The sequence below is a fragment of the Talpa europaea genome, assembly GCF_964194135.1.
Source record: "Talpa europaea genome assembly, chromosome: 12".
In the NCBI taxonomy this organism is placed as follows: Eukaryota; Metazoa; Chordata; class Mammalia; order Eulipotyphla; family Talpidae; genus Talpa; species Talpa europaea.
In genome coordinates, this window is record NC_140079.1 from 77,889,377 (window position 1) to 77,914,787 (window position 25,411).

Sequence of the window (25,411 nt, forward strand, 5' to 3'; positions counted from 1 at the left end):
AAAAAAGTTTAGAAACTTGCCCAATTTTACATCTAGAAAGTACCTGGTGCTCTGCACTGAAATGAAGATGATTTTGCATGGCTACTGCGGTAGGTGAAGTAGAATACTACACCTTGTAAGTGCACGCACACACACCACCCTCTCAATCCCAGATAAGAAAAGACATCATGAAATACTCACGGTTATTAATCACAAGTCCTGGAAATGGTCTAAAGAAGGAAACAAATTATAAAAGTTTATTTTTACGCTATAAGAACTTACAAGTATATTCCATTTATTCAACTAATATTTAACCCATGTGGCTGATATGCTCGAATGAGAAATGTTATCCACTATGTTTTAATCTCATAGAGGTATCTCTCCATCTACCTATCTACTTTCTATCTAGCTATTAGGAAACAGTATTAGGTAATATTGGGGGGCCTCTCTGGTGGCACAAGGGTTAAAGTCTGAGCGCTACCAAGCTATCACCAGCCACTGCAGCATGAGTTTGATCCCCAGCCAGGGAGCTAACCCACATGGCACAGCAGACCTCTCCCGTTTCATCCGCTGCTCCCCTCAGCAGTGCATTTCAGTCAATCTGCCTGTTTTGTTCCCCACTCTGTCTCTGGTGAATCCTCTCACCCCCCACACCTCTGGCTTACACCCCAGTTTTTGTATGTATAAATAAATAAAATAATATCTTAAAAAAAGGGTAATATTGGGAAGACAAAAACAGGAACAACAACAAAAAAAGGGAATAGAGTAATTCCAATTAAATGGTCAAGAGAAGAAGGTTTTACCCCAGATTTGGGAATGTCATGGAGAGTAACATGAGATAAAATTATGGGGTTTTTTGGAAAGGGTATTATTAGGAGGAGATGAGTGACAAAAAGCTTCGAGTTGGTAACACATTAGCAATTCTGAGGGACAAATCATAAGAAATTTATAGTAGACAGAGTGGAAACTCAATGAACTGGGTCAATTTATTGACAGCCAAATTTTGGGGAATTGAAGAGCCAAGACTATGGCATGTCTGCTTGGATAGATGAGACAAAATTTGCCGAACACTAGTGTAACACTCATGAGCCTGCTTCTCAAGATGCTCTTAGAGGGTGTTATTAGCCTCTTCTTTGGAAAAGAAGGTGATGGTCTCAAAGTGAACAATTACCATTCTCGCTGGATGGACAAGGAGACGAAAGTGAGCTGACTGACTTGGGAGAGAATCCCTTGGATCTCCATGAGATGTCTAAGATGGGGATTAGCAAAATTTCTCTGCAAAGGGTCAAGCGAATATTTTGGGCTTTACAAACCATACTGGTTCTGCCCCAACTACAGTTTTACCACTGTAACATGAGTGCAGTTACATAAAATGCAAACAAATGGACGTGTCTTTAAGATTTTATAGTATTGGTGGCAGGCTGGCTTTAGCCCACAGTCCAAGGTTTGCTAACCCCGTACCTTAAAACCTGAGAACTCCCAGTTAGCTATGGGAGGAAAGAATCTACCAGCATCATAATTAAAATGTTACTCATTTTATTATATGGCAAATGACTATATTACTATGTATGACTCAATTTTTGAAAAATGATATAGGCTAATGATCTACAGAGTCATTCTCCTGACCAAGCAAAGAGTTCTCACTTACCTAATGACTGTGAATTTGATAAACTCAGCTGAATCTAAGATCCTTCTCATGGAACTGATTTCCAGGTAACTGGGGGCTTTGAATGACACTCCAGGAGGCATGCCATCGACCACTACACAGCCAGGGTTAATTGTGATTTTCCTGTAGGGAACTTTCACGGGAAAACCCATACCAATAGCTTCACCTAGTAAGAGAAGAACAGATTGAAAGCACAGATTGACCTATCACCTTAAGCTTAAGAAGTGTTTAAAATGCACATTACCAACATTTATTTCAAAGATTGTCTTCTGTTAAGGTCTTCAGACACGACAATCTTAAATATGAACCTTGATTTTATTAACTTGATATTAGCTAGCTATAGTATATAAAAACACATTTAATGTTTTATTAAAGAACTTTAGCAAAACCACCAATACCTGCTTTTTTAAATAACTATTTCCTTTTTTTATAGGAAGGTAACTATGTGATTATAATTTACTGTTATCTTACTGAAACAAAATTTCCTTGTTTATTGCAAGCTGTGTTACACAAATGTAATACTCACCAAATTTTCGACTGAAGAGGTCATTCACTTGTTCTCTTAGTTGTCTAGCTTTTTCAACTTTTGACAGTCTTTCATTATCATCATCTAAAAAATTTAAGAGAAAACTTCAAACTTAAAAATGCTATATAACTCAAGAGTGTTCTTGAAATATGTAAATATTTTGAACTAGGCATGACTGAAAAGATTTAACAATAGCAAATTAAAATGTTATGAAACTTTATTCCTGTTATGAGCTTTATTTGCTGTTTTACACAGACTTTTCGAAGAACACAAGTCACCTGTAGTTGACAGGTTTTAGCCCACGCTGTCTCCAGAACCTGCCTGGAGCTTTTGTAGAAATAAATTATAAGGTGATGTATTTGGTTAACAACTCCTGCAGAAGCTGTGAAGAAGGCAGCATTATACTTGACATATTTGACATAGTAGAGGAAACTCCAGTGAATCATGAACTACAATAAGGACAGAGAAATCATACCTGGAATTGTAACCTGAATGATGTTAAGATCTTCAACACCTGATGCAGTAGTATTAACATTGGGCGATGAATTTATTTTTCCTTAAGAGAGAAACTGAAGATTAGGACATATACAAAATGTAATCAAACGTTTGCTAATAATGTGCTTATAGCTCAAGACTATGTAAGATAGCATTTTAGGGCCTCCCTGGTGGCACAGGGTTGTTAAGTCTCAGCTCTATCAAGCTATCACCAGCCACTACAGCATGATTTCCATTCCTGGGCAAGGCCACAGCAGACCTGCCCTGTCTCACCTGCTGCTCCCCTCAGCAGTGTATTTCAGTAGATCTGCCTGTTTTGCTCCCCACTGTGTCTCTGGTGAATTCTCTCACCCTCAGCATCTCTGGCCTATACTCCAGTTCTTATAAGCATAAATAAATGAAACAAATCTTTTTTTTAAAAAAGACAGCATTTTAATCCATCTTTGTTAAAGGTGAGTTCCCTTTTATTGTGTATTTCGATATACTCCCAAAGGACTATTGTTAACTTTTTCTTTCTTTGCGGTGCTTAGACCAAAGAATACAGAGTCTCAATTATGAAAGGAAGAAAAATTGTTAACTAGTCACAATTTTAGTTTTGAAAATACTTTGAGTTTTTACTACAATAGCTGTTTCTTAAACCATTCCCCTCCCTCCCCCACTGCTGCAAAAAAAATTTTCAATAGCATGTATAATACGCAAGGGTATTTACTTGGAGGGCTCTTGGAGGAGGAGGAGGTGCTTTCTTTAATTGCTGTCTCAAACATCTCAGGTCTAAAAACAAGAGAAAAGGCTTGTGCTAATAATCCTACGGTGAATCATTAAAAATTAAAGCAGTAACATTCTGTAAGCACACATTTGATTTTTAGTGATGAACAGAAACAAGATTATCTAAAAAAACACACATAAGGGGCCTGCCTGATGGCACAGGGGTTAAAGGCAGTGCAGTACTATCAAGCTATCGCCAGCCACTGTGGCATGAGTTCGCATGAGTGTGATCCCTGGCCAGGGAGCTGACCCACATGGCGCAGCACCCCTCTCCTGTCTTGACTGTTGCTCCCCTTAGCAGTGTATTTCAGTAGATCCCCTGTCTTGCTCCCCACTCTGTCTCTGGTGAATCCTATCACCCCTGCACCTCTGGCCTACCCCCTAGTTCTTGTATGCAATGATATTTTATTTTATAGCATCTCTGGGTGATGCAAAGGCAAGTATCCTCATCTATTTCAATTGTGCTTGCCTAATTCATAGACCTTAAAGCAAACATGAGAGAACTTTGAGATATTCTCCAAGTTGGAGAAATAGAAGATGTTTATAAAACTGAACCGCAATTCCTAAAGCATCAACCTTTACAAATCTGATTGTGGGTAAATTTCACAAAATACAGTTGCTTTCCTTCAATCTTTTAACCAATTATGGAAAATTTAAAATTTATACAAAAGGCTTTTTAAAAGCCTTTTTTGACTTTAGGAATAATCTGGCCTTGTAACAAAAGGTAAATCCATGTGTCTCTCTATCTCTCAGGGTCAAAAAATAACATAGTCAATCTTGTTTCATCTAATTCCCTTACTTTTTAATGATGAACTTAATTTTGGCTTTGTTTCTAAGTATCTTCTCCAGCCTTGGAATGCCAAAAGTAGATGGTCGTCGGAAAGGCACACCCTCAGGTAAGCCTTCTACATAAAAGTCTTCTGGGAAAGACTCAAATAATGCAAATGGCACCTTCACCGCTTGTTTAAGGCCAAGAGCTTCACCTGTAAAAAACATAAATACTTTTCTCATTTCTTACATTTGTTAACTTTTAAAAAATTAATTACACCTATGAAACCATGTGTCTTGATGTAATTGACATAACTAAATTTTTTTTAGGAAGTGCATTTTAAACTATTTTGTAAAACCATACTGACTTAAAAAAAGTCATTATTTCCACTGTGTATATATACCATATCTTCTTGATCCAGTCATCTATTTTTGGGCATTTGGGTTGTTTCCAGGTTTTATCTATTATAAATAGTACTGAAATAAACATAGGGGTACAGGTGTTCTTTTGAATCAATGTTTTTGTGTCCCTTGGGTAGATCCCTAGGAGGGGAATTGCTGGGTCATATGGAAGCTCCATTTTTAGTAGTCTGAGGAACCTCCATACAGCTTTCCATAGTGGCTGGACCAGTTTGCACTCCCACCAGCAATGTAGGAGCATTCCTTTTTCACCACATCCCCGCCATTATTTGTTGTTGCTAGTTTTTTTGATATGTGCCATTCTTACAGTGTATGGTGGTATCTCATTGTGGTTTGATTTGCATTTCCCTGATTATAAGAGATATAAATATATATAAATTATTTTATTTATTTAAAAAAGAAATGACAATGGAAAAAAAAATCATTTCACAAAGAAAATTCAATTTGTTAGTGTTAAGAAAAGTGGGAGAAACTATGACTGCCACACTGCAAAATTCATACTTTAAGTGTTGACCATATTACTCTGCTTACCTTATAGTCCAAAAAAAAAAAAAAAAAAAAAAAAAACTACCTTGTATTTTTTGTAATAATAATTACAAAAGAAACTTACCGCATTTTTCATTAAAAAGATTTTCAACTTTCTGTTTTAGGTCGGTGATTTTGGCATTCCAGGCCTCTACATATAAAACAGATCATTAAATTGTTAGTAGTATTTAATCAATATACACTCACACTCAGAATATTTTCATCTTATTTTATTGTGTATCTTTAGGAAGTACAAAATAAAATGTAAGCTTTAACAATTATGTAATGACAACTACTCTAACCCTTTCTAAGATTATTATTGAACTGTCACTAATAAATAAAAAATAAGCACTAACCCCCCCCCAATTTATAGTATCTATTAGATACCAAGTACAGTTCTATCCTTTAAATGAGTTAATATTTCTAATCCTCAAAATAACACTATAAAGTAGGAAGCATTGTTAGCCTCATTTTACATATAAGGAGACTGAGGCACAGAGAAATAGCTTGCCCCCCATGTCATCAAATTATAAAAATAAAATGTATATTTACCAAAGGAAAATTCTCTCCCCCGAGGCTTGAAGGGAACATTAGAACCATTAGTCTGGGTTGGAGTTCGAACAGCTGAAGTTTGAGGGTTGTTGTTATTAGGGCCTAAAGAAGAATTAAGAAGGAAAATTATAATCAATACTCATGTATTTAATCATGCTTAAGTACTGCCAGTGATTCTCTAGGACATTTTCTTGAAGACCAGCCTATGCTAGAAAACAAAATTAAGCTCTAATAGTGTACAAACACTCTACAATGGAACACGGGTACAGCTGCTAGTTCCACATGCCACCATCATTTTTCTACAACTGGGTTGTCCCCCTCAAACAGCATTAGCTTACTGGCTGACCTGAGCTAATCTGAAGTCAATAAATTCACTTCTGTTTCACCATGCCCTTTTTTTTTTTTTTTTTTTAAAGAGGCATGTATTTTTTATTTATTTATTTGTTTGTTTGTTCGTTTACACATGCACTGGGTACAGTCAGAAGCGCGGGAGGGTGAGAGAATTCACCAGAGCCAGAGCGGGGAGCAGAGCAGGCAGAAGGACCGAAGTACACTGCTGAGGGGAGCAGCGGGCGGCAGGAGAGGTCTGCTCGCCATGTGGGACCCTCCTCTGGTGGCCGGGGAGCAGCCGGGGATCGAACTGGCGCCGCAGAGGCTGCGGGCAGCTTCGCAACCCAGCGCTCAACCGCTGCGCCACTGGGGAGGCCCCTCACCATGCCCTTTTGGAGTCATCTAGTTTTTGATTACCTATGTTTTCTTAAATGTTTTTCTTTCAACTTTTGAACGTAAGTGGAGTTTTATATGTGTTATCCCTACTATGAAGCTTTCCTTTGGATTTTCTCTAGCTGACTCAGATAAATCCTTTTAAGTTTTTAGACCATCTTAGAAATAATGCTAGAGGTAGTAAGTTATTTTCTATGAAAATTTCATTTCGATGAAATGAAAATGAGTATTAGTTCCAGTTATTCTTATAAACTCTAGGACTTGGCTCGTTTTTATATAGGGACAATCTAATACTAAGAAGCTTATTTTAATCTAAAGTCAATAATTAGGGCCTCCCCGGTGGCGCAACAGTTGAGCGCTGGGTTGCGAAGCTGCCCGCAGCCTCTGCAGCGCCGGTTCCATCCCCGGCTGCTCCCCGGTCACCGCAGGAGGGTCCCACATGGCGCGCAGACCTCTCCTGCCGCCCGCTGCTCCCCTCAGCAGTGTACTTCGGTCCTTCTGCCTGCTCTGCTCCCCGCTCTGGCTCTGGTGAATTCTCTCACCCTCCCGCGCTTCTGACTGTACCCAGTGCTTGTATGCATGTATGTATAAATCAATCAATCAATAAAATAAATAAATAAATAAATCTTAAAAAATAATAATAAAGTCAATAATTAAAAAAAAGCCAAAATAAAGGGGGAAACATCACTAAGATTCGCTTTTTTTTTTATTCTACAGATTTCTTTGGAAAGTAACTTGTACAGGGCCTCCATGGTGGCGCAAGGGGTTAAAATGCAACCTTTGAAGCTGTCTGCAGTCTCTCCAACATGAGTTCGATTCCCTGGCTGGCTAGGGAGCAGTTGCCCACATGGTGCAGCAGACCTATCCTGACTTGCCCGCTGCTCCCCTCAGCAGTGTACTTTGGTCAATCTGCCTGTTCTATTCCCCACTCTGATTCTGGTGAATCCTCTTACGCGCCACACCTCTGGCCTAAACCCCAGCTCTTGTATGCATAAATAAATAAATCTTAAAAAAAAAAAAAAAAGAAAGTAACTGGTATATTCTAAGGAACAAAACTTTGAATTTCCCAATTTATGGGAATGTTTAAAGGAATTTCCCAATTTATGGGAATGTTTAAAGGATCTAAATTACCTTTCTATTCAGTTATCAAGTTCCTGTGTTATCTTGACATAAGACTCTTGCTTGATGATTTCTGCAGTGATATTGCCAATACTAGAAGCATATACCAGTCACTGTACCAAGCGTATCATATGTGTTAACTCAGTTTTAGTAGGCATCATCACACCTCCATTTTGGTGATGGAATAACTAGAGTCATGGGGACTATGTAACTTGTAGTCTATTGAACAACCAGTAAGTGTGAAGACAGGATATCAACCTTCAGAGTCTGGCTCTTCAGTCTTCACCACTATACTGTTCTCTCTGACATACCGGTGGACGGAAATTTCACATATTTCCTATATTTAAGCATGGGATGGCAAATACACAGTGCACCTACAACCACTATCTTCTCTACTCAGCCTGGATATATCCTCAGAATCCTTGAGTATTAGAGGTATCTAATCAGAACGGGGGATAAAATTTGGACAAGATGGCTCTTGAGCCTCATTTACCTGGCAGGTATTTACCAAAAGAAAATCAGTATATTCCATGACCATTGTTCTATAACAAGTGACTAGCCTTGCTTATATTCCATGTGCATGACACAAAAGGGCAAAACAAGACTTGTGATCAGCTGACAGAATTGAGCTGATTGAAATATCTATTTTAATTCAAAATAAATAAACTGACATTCTTATTTATAGTACATGAAATAACACTGTACAACCACTAGACTAGGATAAATTAAAAAGAATATGACAATATGAAATACTACGAGGACGTGTTTATAGCTACTGGAGTTCTCATTTAGTCTCTGTAAAAGTGTAAAAGGATACATACTCTTTAGAAAACTGTTAGGCAACCCAGCAATTCCATTCCTAACTATCTACACCAAGAGGAGAGAATTAACACATTTTGTACACACAGACACACAGCATTTTCATTAGACAAAGGACTAGAAATAAACCCCAAATGCTGTGGATAATTTACTATATGAACAAAATGTGAATTCACATAGTGAAGTAATGTTCAGCAACAAAAAGAAGTGACAAAACATGCAACTTGAGTATAAATCTAAAAACATTATGCTAAGGAAAATAAATAAATCATTAAAAAGTCAAATGCAGCTTGACTGCATATATTATATGAACTCTAGAATAGGCAAGTATATTCTATTGTAACAAAAAGCAGATCACTGGTTGTCTGTTGCCTGGAGTGGCGGACTGACTGCTGAGCATGGGGTAGCATTTTAGGGTGATGGAAATATTCTTTTTGTTTTAAAGTGATGGTATAGGGGCCTCCCTGGTGGCACAAGGAGTTAATTATCAGCACTATGAAGCAATCCGCAGGCATTTGATCCCCTGCCAGGGAGCTAACCCACATGGCAAAGCAGACCACTGCTCCCCTCAGCAGTGTGTTTCAATCAATTTCCCTGTTTTGTTCCCCACTCTGTCTCTGGTGAATCCTCTCACCACCTCCCTCACCCTCTGCACCTCTGGCCTATACCCCAGCTCTTGTGTGCATAAACATAAGTATTTTAAAAATAAAGTGATGATACAAACATTTTCTAAGACACAAATTACACAATAAAAATTGGTACAGGAGGCCTCCCTGGTGGCACAAGGGGTTAAGTCTCAGCACTATGAAGCTATCCACAGCCACTGCGGCAAAAGTTCAAACCCAGGCCAGGGAGCTGACCCACATGGTGCAGTAGACCTCTCCTGCCTTGCCTGCTGCTCTCCTCAGCACTGTATTTCAGTGGATCCACCTGTTCTGCTCCCCACTCTGTCTCTGGTGAATCCTCTCACCCCCACACCTCTGGCCTGCACCCCAGCTCTTGTATGCATAAATAAATCTTTAAAAAAAATAAAAATTGGTACATTATATTTCATGTAACTTACACCCAACAAATTTTATTTTTAAAGTAATGAAAATTTCCATTTACAAGGTGTAAACAAAATACTTCCCTTCTATCGCCAAACTATTTGACAAAAAATTCATGTAGTTGGATATAGCATTTCACTACTTAAAGTAACTTAAAAACTATGGCATTTTAATGAATACAAATTAAATCGAGTATCCATTTATTACACTGGAAAACAACAAAAACCTAGAGGGACCAGGTCCTCTAAAGACACCAGTAAGGCAATATAAGGCCACATTCTTTGCTCATCTAACGGCAGGTCAAAATTATTTTTCATTAACCCATCACTGACTTTAACACTTTTTTTTTTTTTTGCATCAGAAACCAAAAATAAAAAGGAAAGTGGTAAGTAGGTATAGTGAAAGTTTAACATTAAGATGGTATTTTTTCGATTAAAAACCACAGTAAGGGCCTCCCTGGTGGCACAAGGGGTTAAGCACTGCACTATGAAGCTATGTGCAGCATGAGTTCAATCCCCAGCCAGCCAGGGAGCAACCCACATGGCGCAGCAGACCTCTCCTGTCTTGCCCGCTGCTCCCCTCAGCAGTGTACTTCGGTTGATCTGCCTGTTCTGTTTCCCGCTCTGTCTCTGGTGAATCCTCTCACCCCCCGCATATCTGGCCTGTGCCCCAGATCTTGTATGCATAAATAAATCTTTTTTTGTTAATAAATAAATCTTTAAAAAAAAAACAAAACACAGTAAGTGGGTTCATTACCCATTCTAACTAGCATTCCCTTCTTGTCTCACTTGTTGATTTCACTTCAAAACAATATTTGCATTTCCACATAAAATCAATCTAGTTAATAAATATAGTTGTATTTAATAATTCTCAAAAAATGTAGAATTAAAAACATATTCCACACAAAACTTGCATACAGATGTTTTACTAGTATTATTCATAATAGCCAAAAAGCAAAACATGGGCCTCCCCGGTGGCGCAGCGGTTGAGCGCTGGGTTGCGAGGCTGCCCGCAGCCTCTGCGGCGCCGGTTCGATCCCCGGCTGCTCCCCAGCCACCGGAGGAGGGTCCCACATGGCGCGCAGACCTCTCCTGCCGCCCGCTGCTCCCCTCAGCAGTGTACTTCGGTCCTTCTGCCTGCTCTGCTCCCTGCTCTGGCTCTGGTGAATTCTCTCACCCTCCTGCGTTTCTGACTGTACCCAGTGCATGTATAAACAACAACAAAAAAAAACAAACAAACAAATAAATAAATAAAATAAAAACATGCCTCTATATTAAAAAAAAAAAAATTTAAAAAAAAAAAAAAAAAAAAAAGCAAAACAGACCAAACAGCCATCAACTGATAAAGAATAAAAAATGTCAAATAGGGCCTCCCTTGGTGGCGCAGCAGTTGAGCACTGGGCTGCGAGGCTGCCCGCAGCCTCTGCAATGAAGGTTCATTCCCCAGCTGCCGGTGAGGGTCCCACAAAAAAAAAAAAAAAAAAAAAAAAAAAAAGGTCAAACAGCCACACAGTGGAATACTATTCATCAATAAAAAGGATAAGACATCCATTAGGATGACTACAAAAAAAAAGATAAAAAGTGGTGGCAGGGATGTGGAAAAATCTGAACAGTTGGTAAATTGATGATAGAAATGTAATGCAGGTAAGTCACGTTCCCCCAAAAATTAATGACAAAATAACTATATGAATGAGCAATTAAAATTCTGTGTACATTCATAGTTGGTGGAATGTCCTGCACTCAATTTCCAACAGGCAGTGTAGGTGCTGAGGCTTCCCCACATCCACATGCAATAAGCAGGATGTCCAGGAATTTAACTCAATTTTGATACTATCTACCCAGAGACAGCAGCAGATTTTACAGTTTAAGGGTTCAGCCTTTCAAGACTCACTCTACTTTCAGACATTGCAAGCCCATGTCTCTGACCAAGCAGCTAAACAAAGGTTCCCATGGCCCCCTCCTTCAGACTCCAGGGTCCAGTCAAAAAGATTCCATACTAATGGCCATAAATCAGAGTTTCTCAAGACTCTCTCCTCAGCTTCAATTAATTTGCTAGAAGGGTACAAAGAACTCAGGAAATCCGTTTACTGATTTAGGGAAACTGTTTACTTACTTGATCACTGATTTATTACAAAGGATACGAACTAATATGAAACACAGTCAGATGGAAGAAATGCAAACCTCAACTCCACTTTTATGCAGTATCACACTGTTTTTAAACTGTTGAAATCTTAACAGATTTAGGCTCAGGTTTGTCTAAGTTCCTCAATGTCTATAATGCCAAAAGCACTATGGTTTTTGTTCATTTATGAACTTCTTCAAGAAAGTATGGCTCCTGATTTATTAGAGATCTTCTTCAGATATTACCGCCCCAAAAGGAGGAAAGTAAAGGAATAAATATATTTAAGCTGAACTCTTGGAAATTTAAACAGAAATGATCACACTGGTGTACGATAGTGAAACACTGTACAAGGATGCCCGTTTAACTAGTGGAGAATCAATAAAACTTGCCATAGGGAGACCCTACCTTCCACAGTGACCTCAATTTCAGGAACTTTTGAATTACTCCCAGGGCTTCGTGGTCTTTTCGGGGACTGCAAAGCTGTGAAATAAGCACACAATTACTTTCATGTATTGTGGGGGGAAAAAAAGACACACAGAAGGGGATGCTTTATAGAAGCAGAGTATTAAAATTCATACAGTTTGGCTCTTTTCAAAGAAACCTGAAGAATTAAACTGGTAGTGTAATCCTCCACATGAGTCTCAACAAAGCTGTGGAAACATGAATGAAGGAGGAGGATTGCAAACATATTTTCAATGAAATGTTAAGAAAACAAAAAACAGGTCCATTAAATATCTTCAGAAGCAAAGAAAGTGGTCAATGATTCAGTATGATTTAAATAATGGTGAAAATGAAAGTTTTAATGTACTTAATATAATACAGCACACATATTTGTTCTTACCTTTAGTATTTATTTTACTAGCCATTCCTGGAGGCAGGTAGGAAACAACTAGTTCAGGTCTAGAAAATCAAGACAAGAGAAATGTTACAGTAGCCAGTACAATAGTTATCTACACAATTAATAAAAATTATCATGACATGACTAATGTTATTTTACAAAGGCCTTTATAAAATCATCTTCTAATGCAACAATTTCTATCATTATGGAACTTCCCCAAATCTCATTTTTCCTTTTTATTACTACCTGATGGAGAATAAGAATAGAAAAACTGGAAAGGAGACACCACAAGGTCAGGAACCTGTCTCACACAAGGAGGTGGGGGTAGAAGGGATTAACATAGCCATTAATCCAGCTACAGAAACTATCAGACTACTGCAGGGAGTGTCAGGGCCACAGATCTGAAGGTGAAGATATGGCGATTAAAAGAACAAGCCACCCACCCACAAAGATGAGCCTCTCCCTACTGAAAGAAGATGATAAAACCTAAAGCTGCCCCTACAAAGGGGCAGCAGTCCTCTCTCCCCACCTGTGCAGATACTCCTTTTTACCAACTCTCTCCCTGTGCAGGGCAGCAGCCTCCTGCCTGCCCATGACCTATACCATGCCCGGGCTTCTCTTCATGGACCTCCCTCAGTGGAGGCAGCGCTCCTCAAGGCTGCCCGCCTGCAACCATGCAAGCCTCTCTCAGCAAACCTGTCCCTTTCGGGGCGCTCTTCCTGCCCACTTGTGTCTATGAAAGTATCTTTTATTCTTTTGTCCCTTTCCCTAATAAACCTGCTCTTTAAAAAAAAAAAAAATATATATATATTTTTAAAAGATTTATTTATTGTTATGTAAGAGCTGCGGTACAGGCCAGAGGCGCGGGAGAGCAAGAGGATTCACCAAAGACAGAATGGGAACAGAACAGGCAGACTGACTGAAATACACTGCTGAGGGGAGGAGCGGGAGCGACAGGAAAGGTCTGCAGCACCATGTGAGATTCTTGCCGGCTGGCCTGCCGGAATCGAACCCGCACTGCTGAGGCTGCGGACAGCTTCACAGCACAGCGCTCAACCTGCTGCGCCACCAGGGAGGCCCGAAACCTGCTATTTAAATATAACTAACGCCTCTGTCTCCTGGAGAACCTCACATGGGAAACTCGCTGCGGCCACTGAAAGGGAAGCTCTGGTGAAACCTTTCCCAGAGTGAACCCAAGGACCCCGCACTCCCAACCCACTGACTCCAAAAATGACATCACTACCTGCTAAATGATTTATGAGAGCAATGACTTCTTTCATGAAAATGCAGATTAGCTAATACTAGGTTTAGTTTCTTTACTGAAATTCCGTAGAAATATAAATAAAAAACCCAACACTAAAATTCAGTTGCCCACAAGATTAACTAGGAATAAAAGAATAAATTTTAAAAAGCGTGGTTTCATCTCCTCTGACATATAGGAATACTAAGAGACATTAGTGTCTCCAATCAACTTGAACACCACTATTACCAAGGCAGGTGTTATAATTAATTCTCCTTGTACTGATAAAATGAAGTACAGGTTGAAGATTTGCAAAATAATACCAGGAATGTAGTTCAGACTTAAGCTTTTGAATCATGGACTTCAAAGCTTTACCTGTCACCAGTAGCAAGCAAAACATTTAAGTGAGACTCTAACTTTATCCTCTTTAGTTTCCAAAACGACTATATTGGCAAATAGGACTTACTTTTTCACAACAAACTTGATTTTATTACTTCCACGGACAATCCTTTCAAGTCGTGGAATTCCAAACCAGGTAGGACTTCGAAAGGGAATTCCTTCTGGCAGGCCTTCTACATAAAGGAACTCAGGATTTGATTCAAACACAGGGTATGGTACTTTTACTGCTTCTGTGAGTCCAAGAGCTTGGGCTGCAAGTGTAAGAGAACGTAACTTGTAGAAGGTAAGACTTTATTCTTTTGTTTTTGTCTGCATTCTCAAATATGTGATATGCCAAAGTTCCCTATAATCTAGAAATATTAATGTTGAGGGCATTTTGCGTAATTATTGTGCAGAGTCTAAAAAATAAGTACTAAAGAAGAACATTTTAATGCTTCAAATCAAAAGAATATTTATTAGTCAAAATTATCTCTGTACCCTGGGCAGAAATGAACTCTGGCCATTTCCACTGAAATGGCACCTACCCAGCCTTTATGCTGCCATCTAGATTCAAGTTTGCTGTTCAAAATATAAAGGCTGCATATGATACATCTCAGTAGAATTCAAGTTAAAGAGATCAGAGGTTGAGTTTTTAAGATTCCCGATACAGGACACAAATGTCAACACCAGGTATTACAATGACAAATGGAAACGCCCCGGGAATGCTGCTATCACTCCCACTCCTTACTTCCTTCTCCATGATAGACACACCCAATCAACTGAAACACTCTTGCTGAATCTCCTCAGAATCCTTCTCAAGACAGCGCTCCAGGAAACCGCTGTCAACAAATCTAAGTTGAAACAAATGATGAAACCTATTTGCCATTCAGTGTTAGCCAGATTATCAGTACAGACAGTGGAATTGAGAATGATCCCGACTCCTCCCTTCCTTTCCCACTCTGACATATGAGAAAACTGAATCCAAGAGAAATAAATCAACTTGCGTGGTTTAAGTAGTGTATCCAGTAGCAGAAATAAACTGAAACTCAGTTCCTGGGATATTCCCTCTAAGTCATGAACTGTTGTAATTTATTCAGGAGAGTGCCTTTCACTTAGGTTTATAATTAGGACACAATATATTTTACTTACCAAATTTCAAATTAAAAATCTCCTCCACTTGTTTCCGTAGTTTGGTAATCCTGACATTCCAATCTTCTTTGACTAGGAGCAAAAATAAAACTCATTAGCAATAAGCTACACAAAATTAAACTGGATGCCCTTCTTTTCAGGCATGCTTTTAAAAAAAATTGAGATATAACTGGTATATAACACTGCATTAGCTTCAGATTTACAATTCAGTGACATTTTTAATTCCATTTTGTTTAAAAACAAAAGCTTTTTGGGACTTAAGGGAAACAATGATTTCCTGCACTTGTCAAATGAAGAGCTGCAAGGTGTCAGAATTCATATTTAAGTTCACATTGTAAATAAACAGTAACTTGCTCATGAGTGGTTTTCAAACTTTCTTCCTTGGAGATACACATCAAAGGCCTGGGTCAAGGCTGGAGGACCAGTACTACAAGGCTCGAAGCCTCCTACTCATGTTCAACAAGTACAGCTTATTTACCTTCTATACAGGCGTTCCATGTTTTATAAAACATGTCTACAAATCCATGTAAAGCAAAAACTTAACTAATCACAGCAAGGAAAGGTAAACAAATGGAAATAAATGGTAGGAAAAAATGTTAAAGGGAGATGTCACTTAATACTACCCACATCTATAACCTGGTTTATTTCCTTACCCCTCACTTATAAGACAACCATCACCATTTAAATCTAACATAAAATAAAGGGGAAAAAACCTAAGCCATTATAAAAGACACGTAAGGTGTCACTTGAACAGAAACTGAAGGCCTACTTGAAGGAGTGGACAGCGGTAGACTTCAAGACAATGGAAGATGACTGGAGATACTGGATAAGCGAGGGAGGGAAAGAACAAGAGGAAGAGGAGAGAGTGCAAGAATCACATTAAGTGTGGAAGTATGTTTGCTGACAAAGGCAGTGGGAAATGGAGAAGTTCTGAAAATAATGCTAAAGATAGGTGGCTTCAAAAAATATTTTGACACTTCATTTCATTTACTGTAAAGTACTTTAAAACTTTGACTTTTAAAGAAAACCAAGCATATCAAATATTTAATACCATACTGCTACTATTCAGCCAGAAGAACTCTGCTAATAAACCAAAGGTGAATTATCACTAAGAAGGTAGACAGACTCTCCTTTCTCCTTACCAGAAGGTAAAGCACTTCTGCTAACCTGGACCTCAATCTCCCCTTCTGCCTGACCCTATAATTCCTTCTTTGGCATATGCTATTCCCACACAGTAGTAACTCTAAGCAACTCAACTCCATAACAAAATCAATGTTTATACTTCTTGAACTTCAATGCCCAATAACCTGGTTAGCTTCACAGTTTTCTCATATATGACAAATATCCCTTGACCAATGTGATAAGTATCCCTTTACTAAAGTGCACCCATAGTGTGTTTAAATCTGTTTCCTAAACCATGGCATGCCAAGAATTAAAGAAATATCTCTGAGGGCAATAACTAACAGAATTCTTTTTCCATGCAGTGTTATGATTGGAGTTAGTCCAGCAAAAGACAAATACCTGTTTCATTGGCAGAACAATTAACATTTAGTTGGAATTACGAATGACAACCTTTAATTTTCCTCCAAGTCTTCCACGAATGATAGATGGAAGTACTGATAATGATTAGGAGAATCAGGATTCTTTTTTTGGTAGCAGGCTTTTTAATTATGTTTGAAGACAGATCAAATACTGCAGAAAATGTTAGCAGTCAATTGTTAGAGTAACTTCTATTGTGTCTGTATATTCTCTCAATGATAATATTTAGCATTCTCAGTTTGCAGTCACTATTAGAATTCTCACAGCCTTGAAACTGAGGTCATTTTGTGAAATGAAGACTCATATATAATCATTCATCATGTCCACACTAAAACATATTAAAGCTCTATCTGTGGAATTATTTTTCTTTCATTCCTTTCCTTAGCAAAGTCAGTGTCATCTCCAATCTCCAAATCATTATTTTATTTGCCTCAATCAAAAGCATGCTGAGGAGGTTGCTGTATTGATTTTGCTGATCAACCTAAGAGCTAAACATTGAACATATCTTATCCCCTGTAGGACTTCTGCAGAGGATCATTCATTAATACAGTATTTCTCAGTCAATTTTCATGCCATAACACACACCAAAAAATTCTAAAATCTATTCGGCAAGACCTTTACCAGTTGTCCCTAGTATGTTTAAGAGCTGAAGGGTAAGTATGTTAGGACAATGGTCCCATCTTTTTCACCAGTTCACCCTAGTATTCACAAGAATCATATGGCATTAACTACATAATTCATGAACACCCACTGGCTCCTGCTACAACCCAAGTTCCTAAGGTTATAGAAAAGTTATAAATAAGTTGTGGATACTTTTTCTTACATTATATAATGGCAAACAAAAAGATGGGGAAAAATAAAGGCAGACTTCTAGCTTAAATGAAGAAAATAAAACCACACAACTAAGACTGAGACTTCTTAGCTATTTTCTATCAGTCTGTCATGGCAATGTATTTCAGGAATTAAACCGACAACTCAGGGCCTCCCTGGTGGCGCAAGGGGTTAAGCACAGCACTGTGAAGCTATCTGCAGTCTCTGCAACACGAGTTTGATCCCCAGCCAGCCAGGGAGCTACCCACATGGCGCTGCAGACCTCTCCCGTCTCACCCGCTGCTCCCCTTAGCAGTGTATTTCAGTAGATCTGCCTGTTCTGCTCTCCTTTCTCTCTGGTGAATCCTCTCAATACCACCACCACCCTCGCACTCTGGCCTGTACCCAGGTTCTTGTATGCATAAATAAATATAAAAAAAAAAACTGACAACTTAAAAACAAGATGTGTGCTAATAAAAGACCTAAATCTGCATGGTCCACTTAGCCACATTTGGTAACTACACACTTGAAATGGGGCTAGTTGAACTGAAATGCACTGTAAAACACAAACCAGATTGTCAAATAAAAAGAAATGTAAATAAAATGTGAAATAAAAATGTATCTATTAAAATACAGATTTTGCTACTGGAAAATTTAAATGACATATGGCTTACATTTGTAATGCACTTTATATTTCTATTGGACAACACTAGTCTAAATGCAAAGAACTTCAGTTCTCCCAAAACTGCTTGCAATGACATTGATAAATCAAGGACTGCCTGTACTGAGTGAGCTGCTTCCACAGATTTTTTTTTGGGGGGGAGGAAGGAAAGAAAGACAAGTTTCATCACTATAAAACATTTTTTAGAAGTTTAAAAAACACCAATCTACGCTTCTTTAAAGGAATTTACAACTATCTTACCAGGCGTGTTCGTTCTTGGCTGAGTAACCTCAGTAGTACTGTGAGTCAGAAGTTCTGGTCTGTAAAAATATGGCTGATATTAATAACAGCATTTATGAATACTCTAACAGCCCTCCACTCATTACAAATGATTTTCATTTGCAGTAAACAACTTTCTAGAACACAAGTCCAAATGATTTTAGGAGGAATCAGCTGTAAAATCTTCAAACTGGGCCTCCCTGGTGGTGCAGGCAGTTGAGTGCAGCGCTGTGAGGCTATCCGCAGCCTCCACAGTGGCGGTTTGATTCCCACCGGCCTTGGAGCAACCCACATGGTGAGCAGACCTCTCCTGTCTCGCCCACTGCTCCCCTCAGCAGTGTGTTTCATCAGTCTGCCTGTTCTGTTCCCCCCTCTGTCTCTGGTGAATCCTCTCACTCTCCCGCGCATCTGGCATGTGCCCTGGCTCTTGTATACATAAAATAAATAAATAAATCTTTAAAATCTTCAAACTACTCCACTGATTATGCAGGCATAATTCATTCCACACAGAATGGTGTGGCTATGGAAATACCCAGGTAGATTAGTTACATTATTTCCTTTATTTAAGGTTGTATCTCTCCTTTTTCTTCCTTTCTCCCCCAAGGCACTCAATTTAAGATTACTTACACTTATCTCTGATGTAAGTCTCTCAAGGACAGGGACCCAATTTTGTAGATGTCTGGTACTAAATTATAAATGAATTTAAATATAACATTTTAATTTTAAGTAAGGAGAGTATCCCTTTACTAAAGTGCACCCAACTTTAGTCCAACTGAGGGGAAGAAAAAATTATGAAATTAATAATTTCTTAAGGACCACAATGAATTTGTTTTTGCAGATGATAATCCTACCTTTTAATAACAAACTTAATTCGATTGCCCACTTGAATGATTTTTTCCAGCCTTGGGATTCCATACCACGAGGGACTTCTAAAAGGAATGTTTTCTGGTAATCCCTCCACGTAGAGATCATTAGGATGTGCTTCAAATTTCTGATAAGGTACAGCCTTGGCTTCGGTGCTCCCCAAGGCTTCAGCTTTACAAAACAAAAGCAATTCAGGAGACTAAATTTCTGTTCAAATCACACTTTGAGTACAATCCAAAGAAAAGTACATGTGAATTTTTTTAATAAGCAATATTCTGGAAACATAAATACTATTAAAGTAAGACCAAATGCAAGTATAAATGACCCATAACTGAGAGGTAACTTTTCATGGATTTAAGTTTCCAGAGTCTAAGACTATTTTTATGGATCTAAAAGTTTATAAAGTTTTTTTTCAGTATCTTCACAAAGAAATGAGGTAAGAATAACAGACACTGCAGAGTACATCTGAGTACTTTTCCAAATATTTGGAGGCAGCTTTCTACAAATAAGTTATGAGTTTACCAATGTATAACTGGTTCCCACCCACTTATTTCAAAAGCTGTAATGTCACCTATATTACAATTAAAATAATGTTTTTACCCCTTTAACCACAAGTGCTCCATTTTAAATGGAAATTACTTTCTACAAAGAATTTATGATATAGGAAATAACTGCACAAAATGGTTTACAATAAAGGTAAATTGATTTACCTTTATTCACATCAACCAAAGTTGACACAAGAACCCTGTCTAGATCCAAGAAAAAAAGCTTTAAAGGTACTTTTGAGATGAATGATGAAACACATTCAAAAAATGGTATGAAGAAACTTGTTTGTCAAGTGTAAGATAGTTCTGTGACTGTATAAGAAAGAAAATGCAACACTATTTGTGGATGCACACTGAATGAATAAAATGACAGGATGCCTATGATCTGCCTTGTAATATTACTACAAAGATTCTCTAAAAGGGAAGGAAAAAACAAAATGTGAAGGATTTTTTTTTTTTTTAAATTTACTGAAGTAACACTGTTTTTAACATGCAAAATTTCAGGACTGTTCACTAAAAATCATATATTTATCACCGGAAGTCTAAATCTATACTTTTACCATAAATTTAATAGTAGAGTGAGTGTGTGTGTGTGTGTGTGTAAAGGAACTGGGGTGTAGACCACAGGTGCAGGGGATGGGAGGATTCACCAGAGGCACAGAGGAGGTGCAGAAGCAGCACACTGAAATACACTGCTGAGGTAAGCAGTGGTAAGACAGGGGAGGCCTGCTGCACCATTATGTAAGCTAGCTCCCTGGCTGGGCATCGAAATCAGGCTGTAGCAGTGATAGAGCTTGACCTAACCTCTAGGCAGCTGGGGACAACCTGATGGTAGAATCTTTTTTTTTCCTCAGGATAAAATCTTTACGATCACTACATTATACTACTTTTCTACTTTTCAACAGTTATAGAACTGAAATTAGAAAACTTATAGATGAAGGGCCTCCCTGGTGGTGCAGGGGTTAAAGTCTCAGAGCTATCAAGCTATCTCCAGCCATTGTGGCATGAGTTTGATCCCCAGCCAGGGAGCTAACCCACAGGGTACAGCAGACCTCTCCTTTCTCGCCTACTGCTCCCCTCAGTAGATCCTCCTGTTCTGCTTCCCACTCTGTCTCTGGTGAATTCTTTCACTTCCTACACCTCTGGCGTATAACCCCAGTTCTTGTATGCATAAATAAATAAAATAAAATCTTCAAAAAAAAAAAAAAAAAACCAAAAACCCTAAACTTAAAGATGAAATTACCAATTCCTGTTGTCACCACATCCAAACAGAGTTCTATCTGAGATTGAGACATTTTACACTATACCAACATGTTTCCTCTTATGTTCTGTAGGCTACATTTAAAAATTACAATTTGATAGTTTAAATAAAGAGTAGGAGGGCCTCCCCAGTGGTGCAGCGGTTGAGCGCTGGACTGTGAAGCTGCCCGCAGCCTCTGCAGCGCCGGTTCACTCCCCAGCTGCTCCCTGGCCACCAGAGGAAGGTCCCACATGGCGCGCAGACCTCTCCTGCTGCCCGTTGCTCCCCTCAGCAGTGTGCTTCATCAGTCTGCCTGCTCTGCTCTCCACTGACTCTGGTGCTCACCCTCCCACGCTTCTAACTGTACCCAATGCTCGTATAAATAAATAAATAAATCTTTAAAAATAAATAAATAAAGAGTAGGTCCTTGAAGAATTAATTTTATTGATTCTGATACTGACTTTCCTCTCAAACTTTAATTTTTTGATTCTGACATTGACGTCCCTCTCAAACTTAATTTCTTCCTCATTAACACCAATTCTGAAGGGCTCTAGTATAGGATCTCTTCGATAGAAGGGGAAAAAAAGTTTTTGAAATGGTGATGATGAGTCCATTCACTGCTCATTAGATAATCAGTTCACCAGATGTTAAGAGGAGATAAATTATCACTAAGGGGCTTCCCTGGTGGTGTAAGGGGTTAAGATGCAACCTATGAAGTTACTGCAGCCTCTGCCGCACAAGTTCTATCCCCGGCTGGCCAGGGAGCAACCCACATGGCACAGCAGACCTCTCCTGCCTCGCTTGCTGCTCCCCTCAGCAGTGTATTTCAGTCAGTCTGCCTGTTCTGTTCCCCGCTCTGTCTCTGGTGAATCCTCTCACCCCCCCTCCACACCTCTAGCCTATACCCCAGTTCTTATATGCATAAATAAATCTTAAAAATAAATAAATAAATCATCACTAAGGTCCAGCATTCATTTTGTGCAGTCAAGGATACTGATGAAGAAAAGCTTTAAAAGCCTGACCTTTTTTTTATGACTGTTAAGTTCTCAAGTACAATAGTACTTTGACCGAGGCAGCTTTGACCTTAGAAGGTGAGGTGGAAAGTGGAGGGAGTGTGGAGGAAAAGAAGAAAAGTGTCTAAATTGGAGTACGTTTTAAATGTAGAATCAGCATGCAACTATGCAAAATAAAACAAGGTTAACTCCCAGGACCTTGGTTTAGACAAATAGGTAGATCAGGAATTAACAATTTGGAAAGGGGAAAATAAAGGACTCATTTTGGTCATGTGAAGTATGAAGAGGTATCAAATAGGTGAGTGAAAAGAAAGGTCTGGTGGTCAGGGAAGTTTTCAGGGCTGGAAATGTAAACTTGAAAGTCACCAGAATATATATATTAATTTTTACGCTTTAAGCTGGAGTAGTACTATGTGTGGAGAAAGCATAGTAAGAAAAGAAAAAGAAGGCAGAGCTGCAAACCAGCATTCCACAGCGTAAAATTGAACTAAAAGGAGGTGCCCATCAAAAGAATGAAAATAGCCAAAGAGCTAGGAAGAAAACCCAGGAAGCAGTCAAGCATAAATGTTTTGAAATTTCCCATTGAAAGTTTGAAATAGTAAAACTATTATGCAAAAAAAAATGAAAACAAATATGCTGAATGTTGCTGAGAAGTAGGATAAAGCAATGCAAAGTGACCTTTTATAACAAAAGATGTCATCATAAACCAAACTTATGTATTTTAGTTGTTTAGAGATATATGCACAGCAAGTACAAACAAGATGAAAAAACATGGATCTTGTTGCATTTTCTGATAACCTTCCTGGTAGCACTGAGGAATCCAGAACAGCAAGCACTCAGAAATCATGAAGTGCCCTATGCCATATAACCTGCACTATATAAAACAATTACTCAGTAAAGAGTACATGGAGATTTAACACACTACTCTTTCCCCTTTTATAGGGTTTAAAACTTTCATAAAAACATAGTATTCACCCGTGGTATGTATTTTTTATGGAAGTTTTAAACCCTACAGAAGGGGAAATAATAGAAACTCTATGGGGACTAGACCTGAGAAAAGAAAGCAAACATCGTTTAAAAAAAAAAAGAACAATGACATAAAATATATATAAATAATTAAACAAACAAAAATACATAGTAAAAACTAAAACTGAAGATGAGTTATAGTCACTATATTTACTTTCTTAAAGCAAAATTAGGAAAAATTATGCCATGATATACTTTAACTGGGAAGGAACTGAACTTACCAAATTTTTTGCAAAAAAGCTGATCTACCATCTTTCGTAATTTAGTGATTCGGGCATACCACTCTTCCTTTACTGTAGAAAAACAAACACAAATTTCTTAACCTGGTAACATTAGTAAATTAGTTTATTATATATTATGATTATTAAAAAGGCAGAATTATTTTTTGTTCTGATGAAAATTATTTCTAATATTTCAGATTATTAAAACAGTACTGAAATCCAATAAAATGGTTAAGAAAGCAATGACAAAATGAAAATTTGTTAATTTCAGTCACTCACAGGGACACACCAAAGACTCATAATTAAAGCTGGGAATAGTATAACCCAGCTCACTCAAGAACAACTAGCATGCAATTTTTGCAATGATAAATACAGGGATAAGGTCTCCCAGTTGGCCTAAGGCATTGAGCACAGCACTGTGAAGGTATTTGCAGCCTCTGCAGCATGAGTTTGCCCCCCACTGGCTAGGGAGCTACCTACATAGCACAGCTGACCTCTCTCTCCTGTCTCGCCTGCTGCTCCCCTCAGCAGTGTATTTCAGTCAGTCTGCCTGTTCTATTCCCCACTCTGTCTCTGGTAAATCCTCTCACACCTCCTGCACCTCTGGCCTGTACCCCAGTTCTTGTATGCATAAATAAATAAATACAGGGATAGAATAATGTTGGCAATCCTTCCAGTATACCAACACTTAATGGTTGATGCCCTATTTTATATCCTGACCATAGTTCATACTCCAGAGTAAAAACAAACAAGAAAAACAAATCAAAATGGTATTTCCTCCAAAACATATCTAACAAAGTGATGACACCAATGGCTGAATACTCAAAGATAGCAATCTTTAAATGGCCTGGGTATAATGATCAGTGATTATTCAAGTGACTAAGGTAGACTTTAGATAATAAAGTTGAACACATCACGACAGATAATAAATTTTACATCTCAAAAATAGAAAAGAGTTCTTTTAGTTTACCTAGAAGTGATGTTTATACTTATTTATAATGGGTTGCTAAGAAAAAGTAAATTAATTCTTCTACAGAGTGCTGGACTATATTCTGGTATCATGCGTTGCTTGTACATAAAGTTCTGATTAAACCTACCTCCTGAAGCTGGTTTATCAAGCTGTAAGTCTTCACGTGTTGAATTCAGAAGCTCATGTCTGAAAAATGAGGAAAAGTACTAAATATTTACTTGGGAAAAAAAGTTACAACTACTAGTACTTCTTTACTATTCAGCCATCAAAAATAGTTTTAAAAAGACAATCTGGACTATCAAGCACATTCAAAAAGTAAAATACACAACATCTCAAAGTTAAATATAGCCCTAGTAGTGAATGAATATTGATGACCAATATAAAAAGATGTGCTAGGCAAAAAAAGAAGAAGAAAAAAGTTCAAGAGTCTTACTTCTTAATCACAAAACGAATCCTTTCCTTTGCAAGCAGTATCCTCTCAAGGCGAGGAATCCCATAAGTAGATGGTCTTCTAAAAGGAATTCCTTCAGGAAGTCCTTCAACATAAAGATCTTCCACATGTGACTGGAAAAGAGGGTATGGGATCGTCACAGGACCTTTGGCTTTTATAGCTTGAGCTTTATGGATAAAAAGAGAAGGGAACAATCATTAACATAAATGTTATTGTTTGCAGAAAACGGTAACAGAAGATGCATTGCTCTGAAACTTTTGTAACTTAACCCTTTGCACCCCGCTGTCCCTTCTCAGGGAACATCGGAATTCTAGCATATCACTCGGATGTCCCCTCTCAGGGGACATTGCAATTTATTAGTGATTACGGGGAATTGAGTTATTTCAACCAACTTTTTGAGACATGCATGTTTCCCTGAAGTTTTATCTTGAAATGGCACAAGAAATCAAATCAAAATATCGTAAAATTACTAAGATATATACAAGAAATGTCAGCGGGTTTTGTGTCGGACGAGAACGTGAGATGCGTGCTCACGACGGTCCGAGCACTTCGCGACGCCACTTGAAAAGAGCGATAAGGGGAGTTTGTAGAAGAAAGGTCGGTTTTCGAACATAGCGCGCACTGTATAGTGAGATATATAATTACAAATAAACAAGTCTACAT

The 25,411-nt window shown here is 38.3% G+C and overlaps 1 protein-coding gene across 1 annotated transcript in view; it reads right to left on the reverse strand.

Annotated features, from left to right (window-relative positions):
- Positions 1 to 25,411, reverse strand: part of GTF2I (general transcription factor IIi) — an 88,359-nt gene that overhangs the window by 5,041 nt on the left and 57,907 nt on the right. The window contains exons 15-31 of the mRNA XM_084249734.1: positions 24,731 to 24,914; positions 24,425 to 24,483; positions 23,328 to 23,399; positions 19,270 to 19,453; positions 18,401 to 18,459; positions 15,130 to 15,201; positions 14,069 to 14,252; positions 12,366 to 12,424; positions 11,930 to 12,004; positions 5,697 to 5,798; positions 5,230 to 5,295; positions 4,231 to 4,414; positions 3,376 to 3,437; positions 2,647 to 2,727; positions 2,172 to 2,255; positions 1,628 to 1,811; positions 181 to 209 (exon numbers count right to left, since the gene is read on the reverse strand). Of these exons, the coding sequence (XP_084105860.1) occupies positions 181 to 209; positions 1,628 to 1,811; positions 2,172 to 2,255; positions 2,647 to 2,727; positions 3,376 to 3,437; positions 4,231 to 4,414; positions 5,230 to 5,295; positions 5,697 to 5,798; positions 11,930 to 12,004; positions 12,366 to 12,424; positions 14,069 to 14,252; positions 15,130 to 15,201; positions 18,401 to 18,459; positions 19,270 to 19,453; positions 23,328 to 23,399; positions 24,425 to 24,483; positions 24,731 to 24,914 (1,740 nt within the window). The remainder of the gene's footprint in view (positions 1 to 180; positions 210 to 1,627; positions 1,812 to 2,171; positions 2,256 to 2,646; positions 2,728 to 3,375; positions 3,438 to 4,230; positions 4,415 to 5,229; positions 5,296 to 5,696; positions 5,799 to 11,929; positions 12,005 to 12,365; positions 12,425 to 14,068; positions 14,253 to 15,129; positions 15,202 to 18,400; positions 18,460 to 19,269; positions 19,454 to 23,327; positions 23,400 to 24,424; positions 24,484 to 24,730; positions 24,915 to 25,411) is intronic.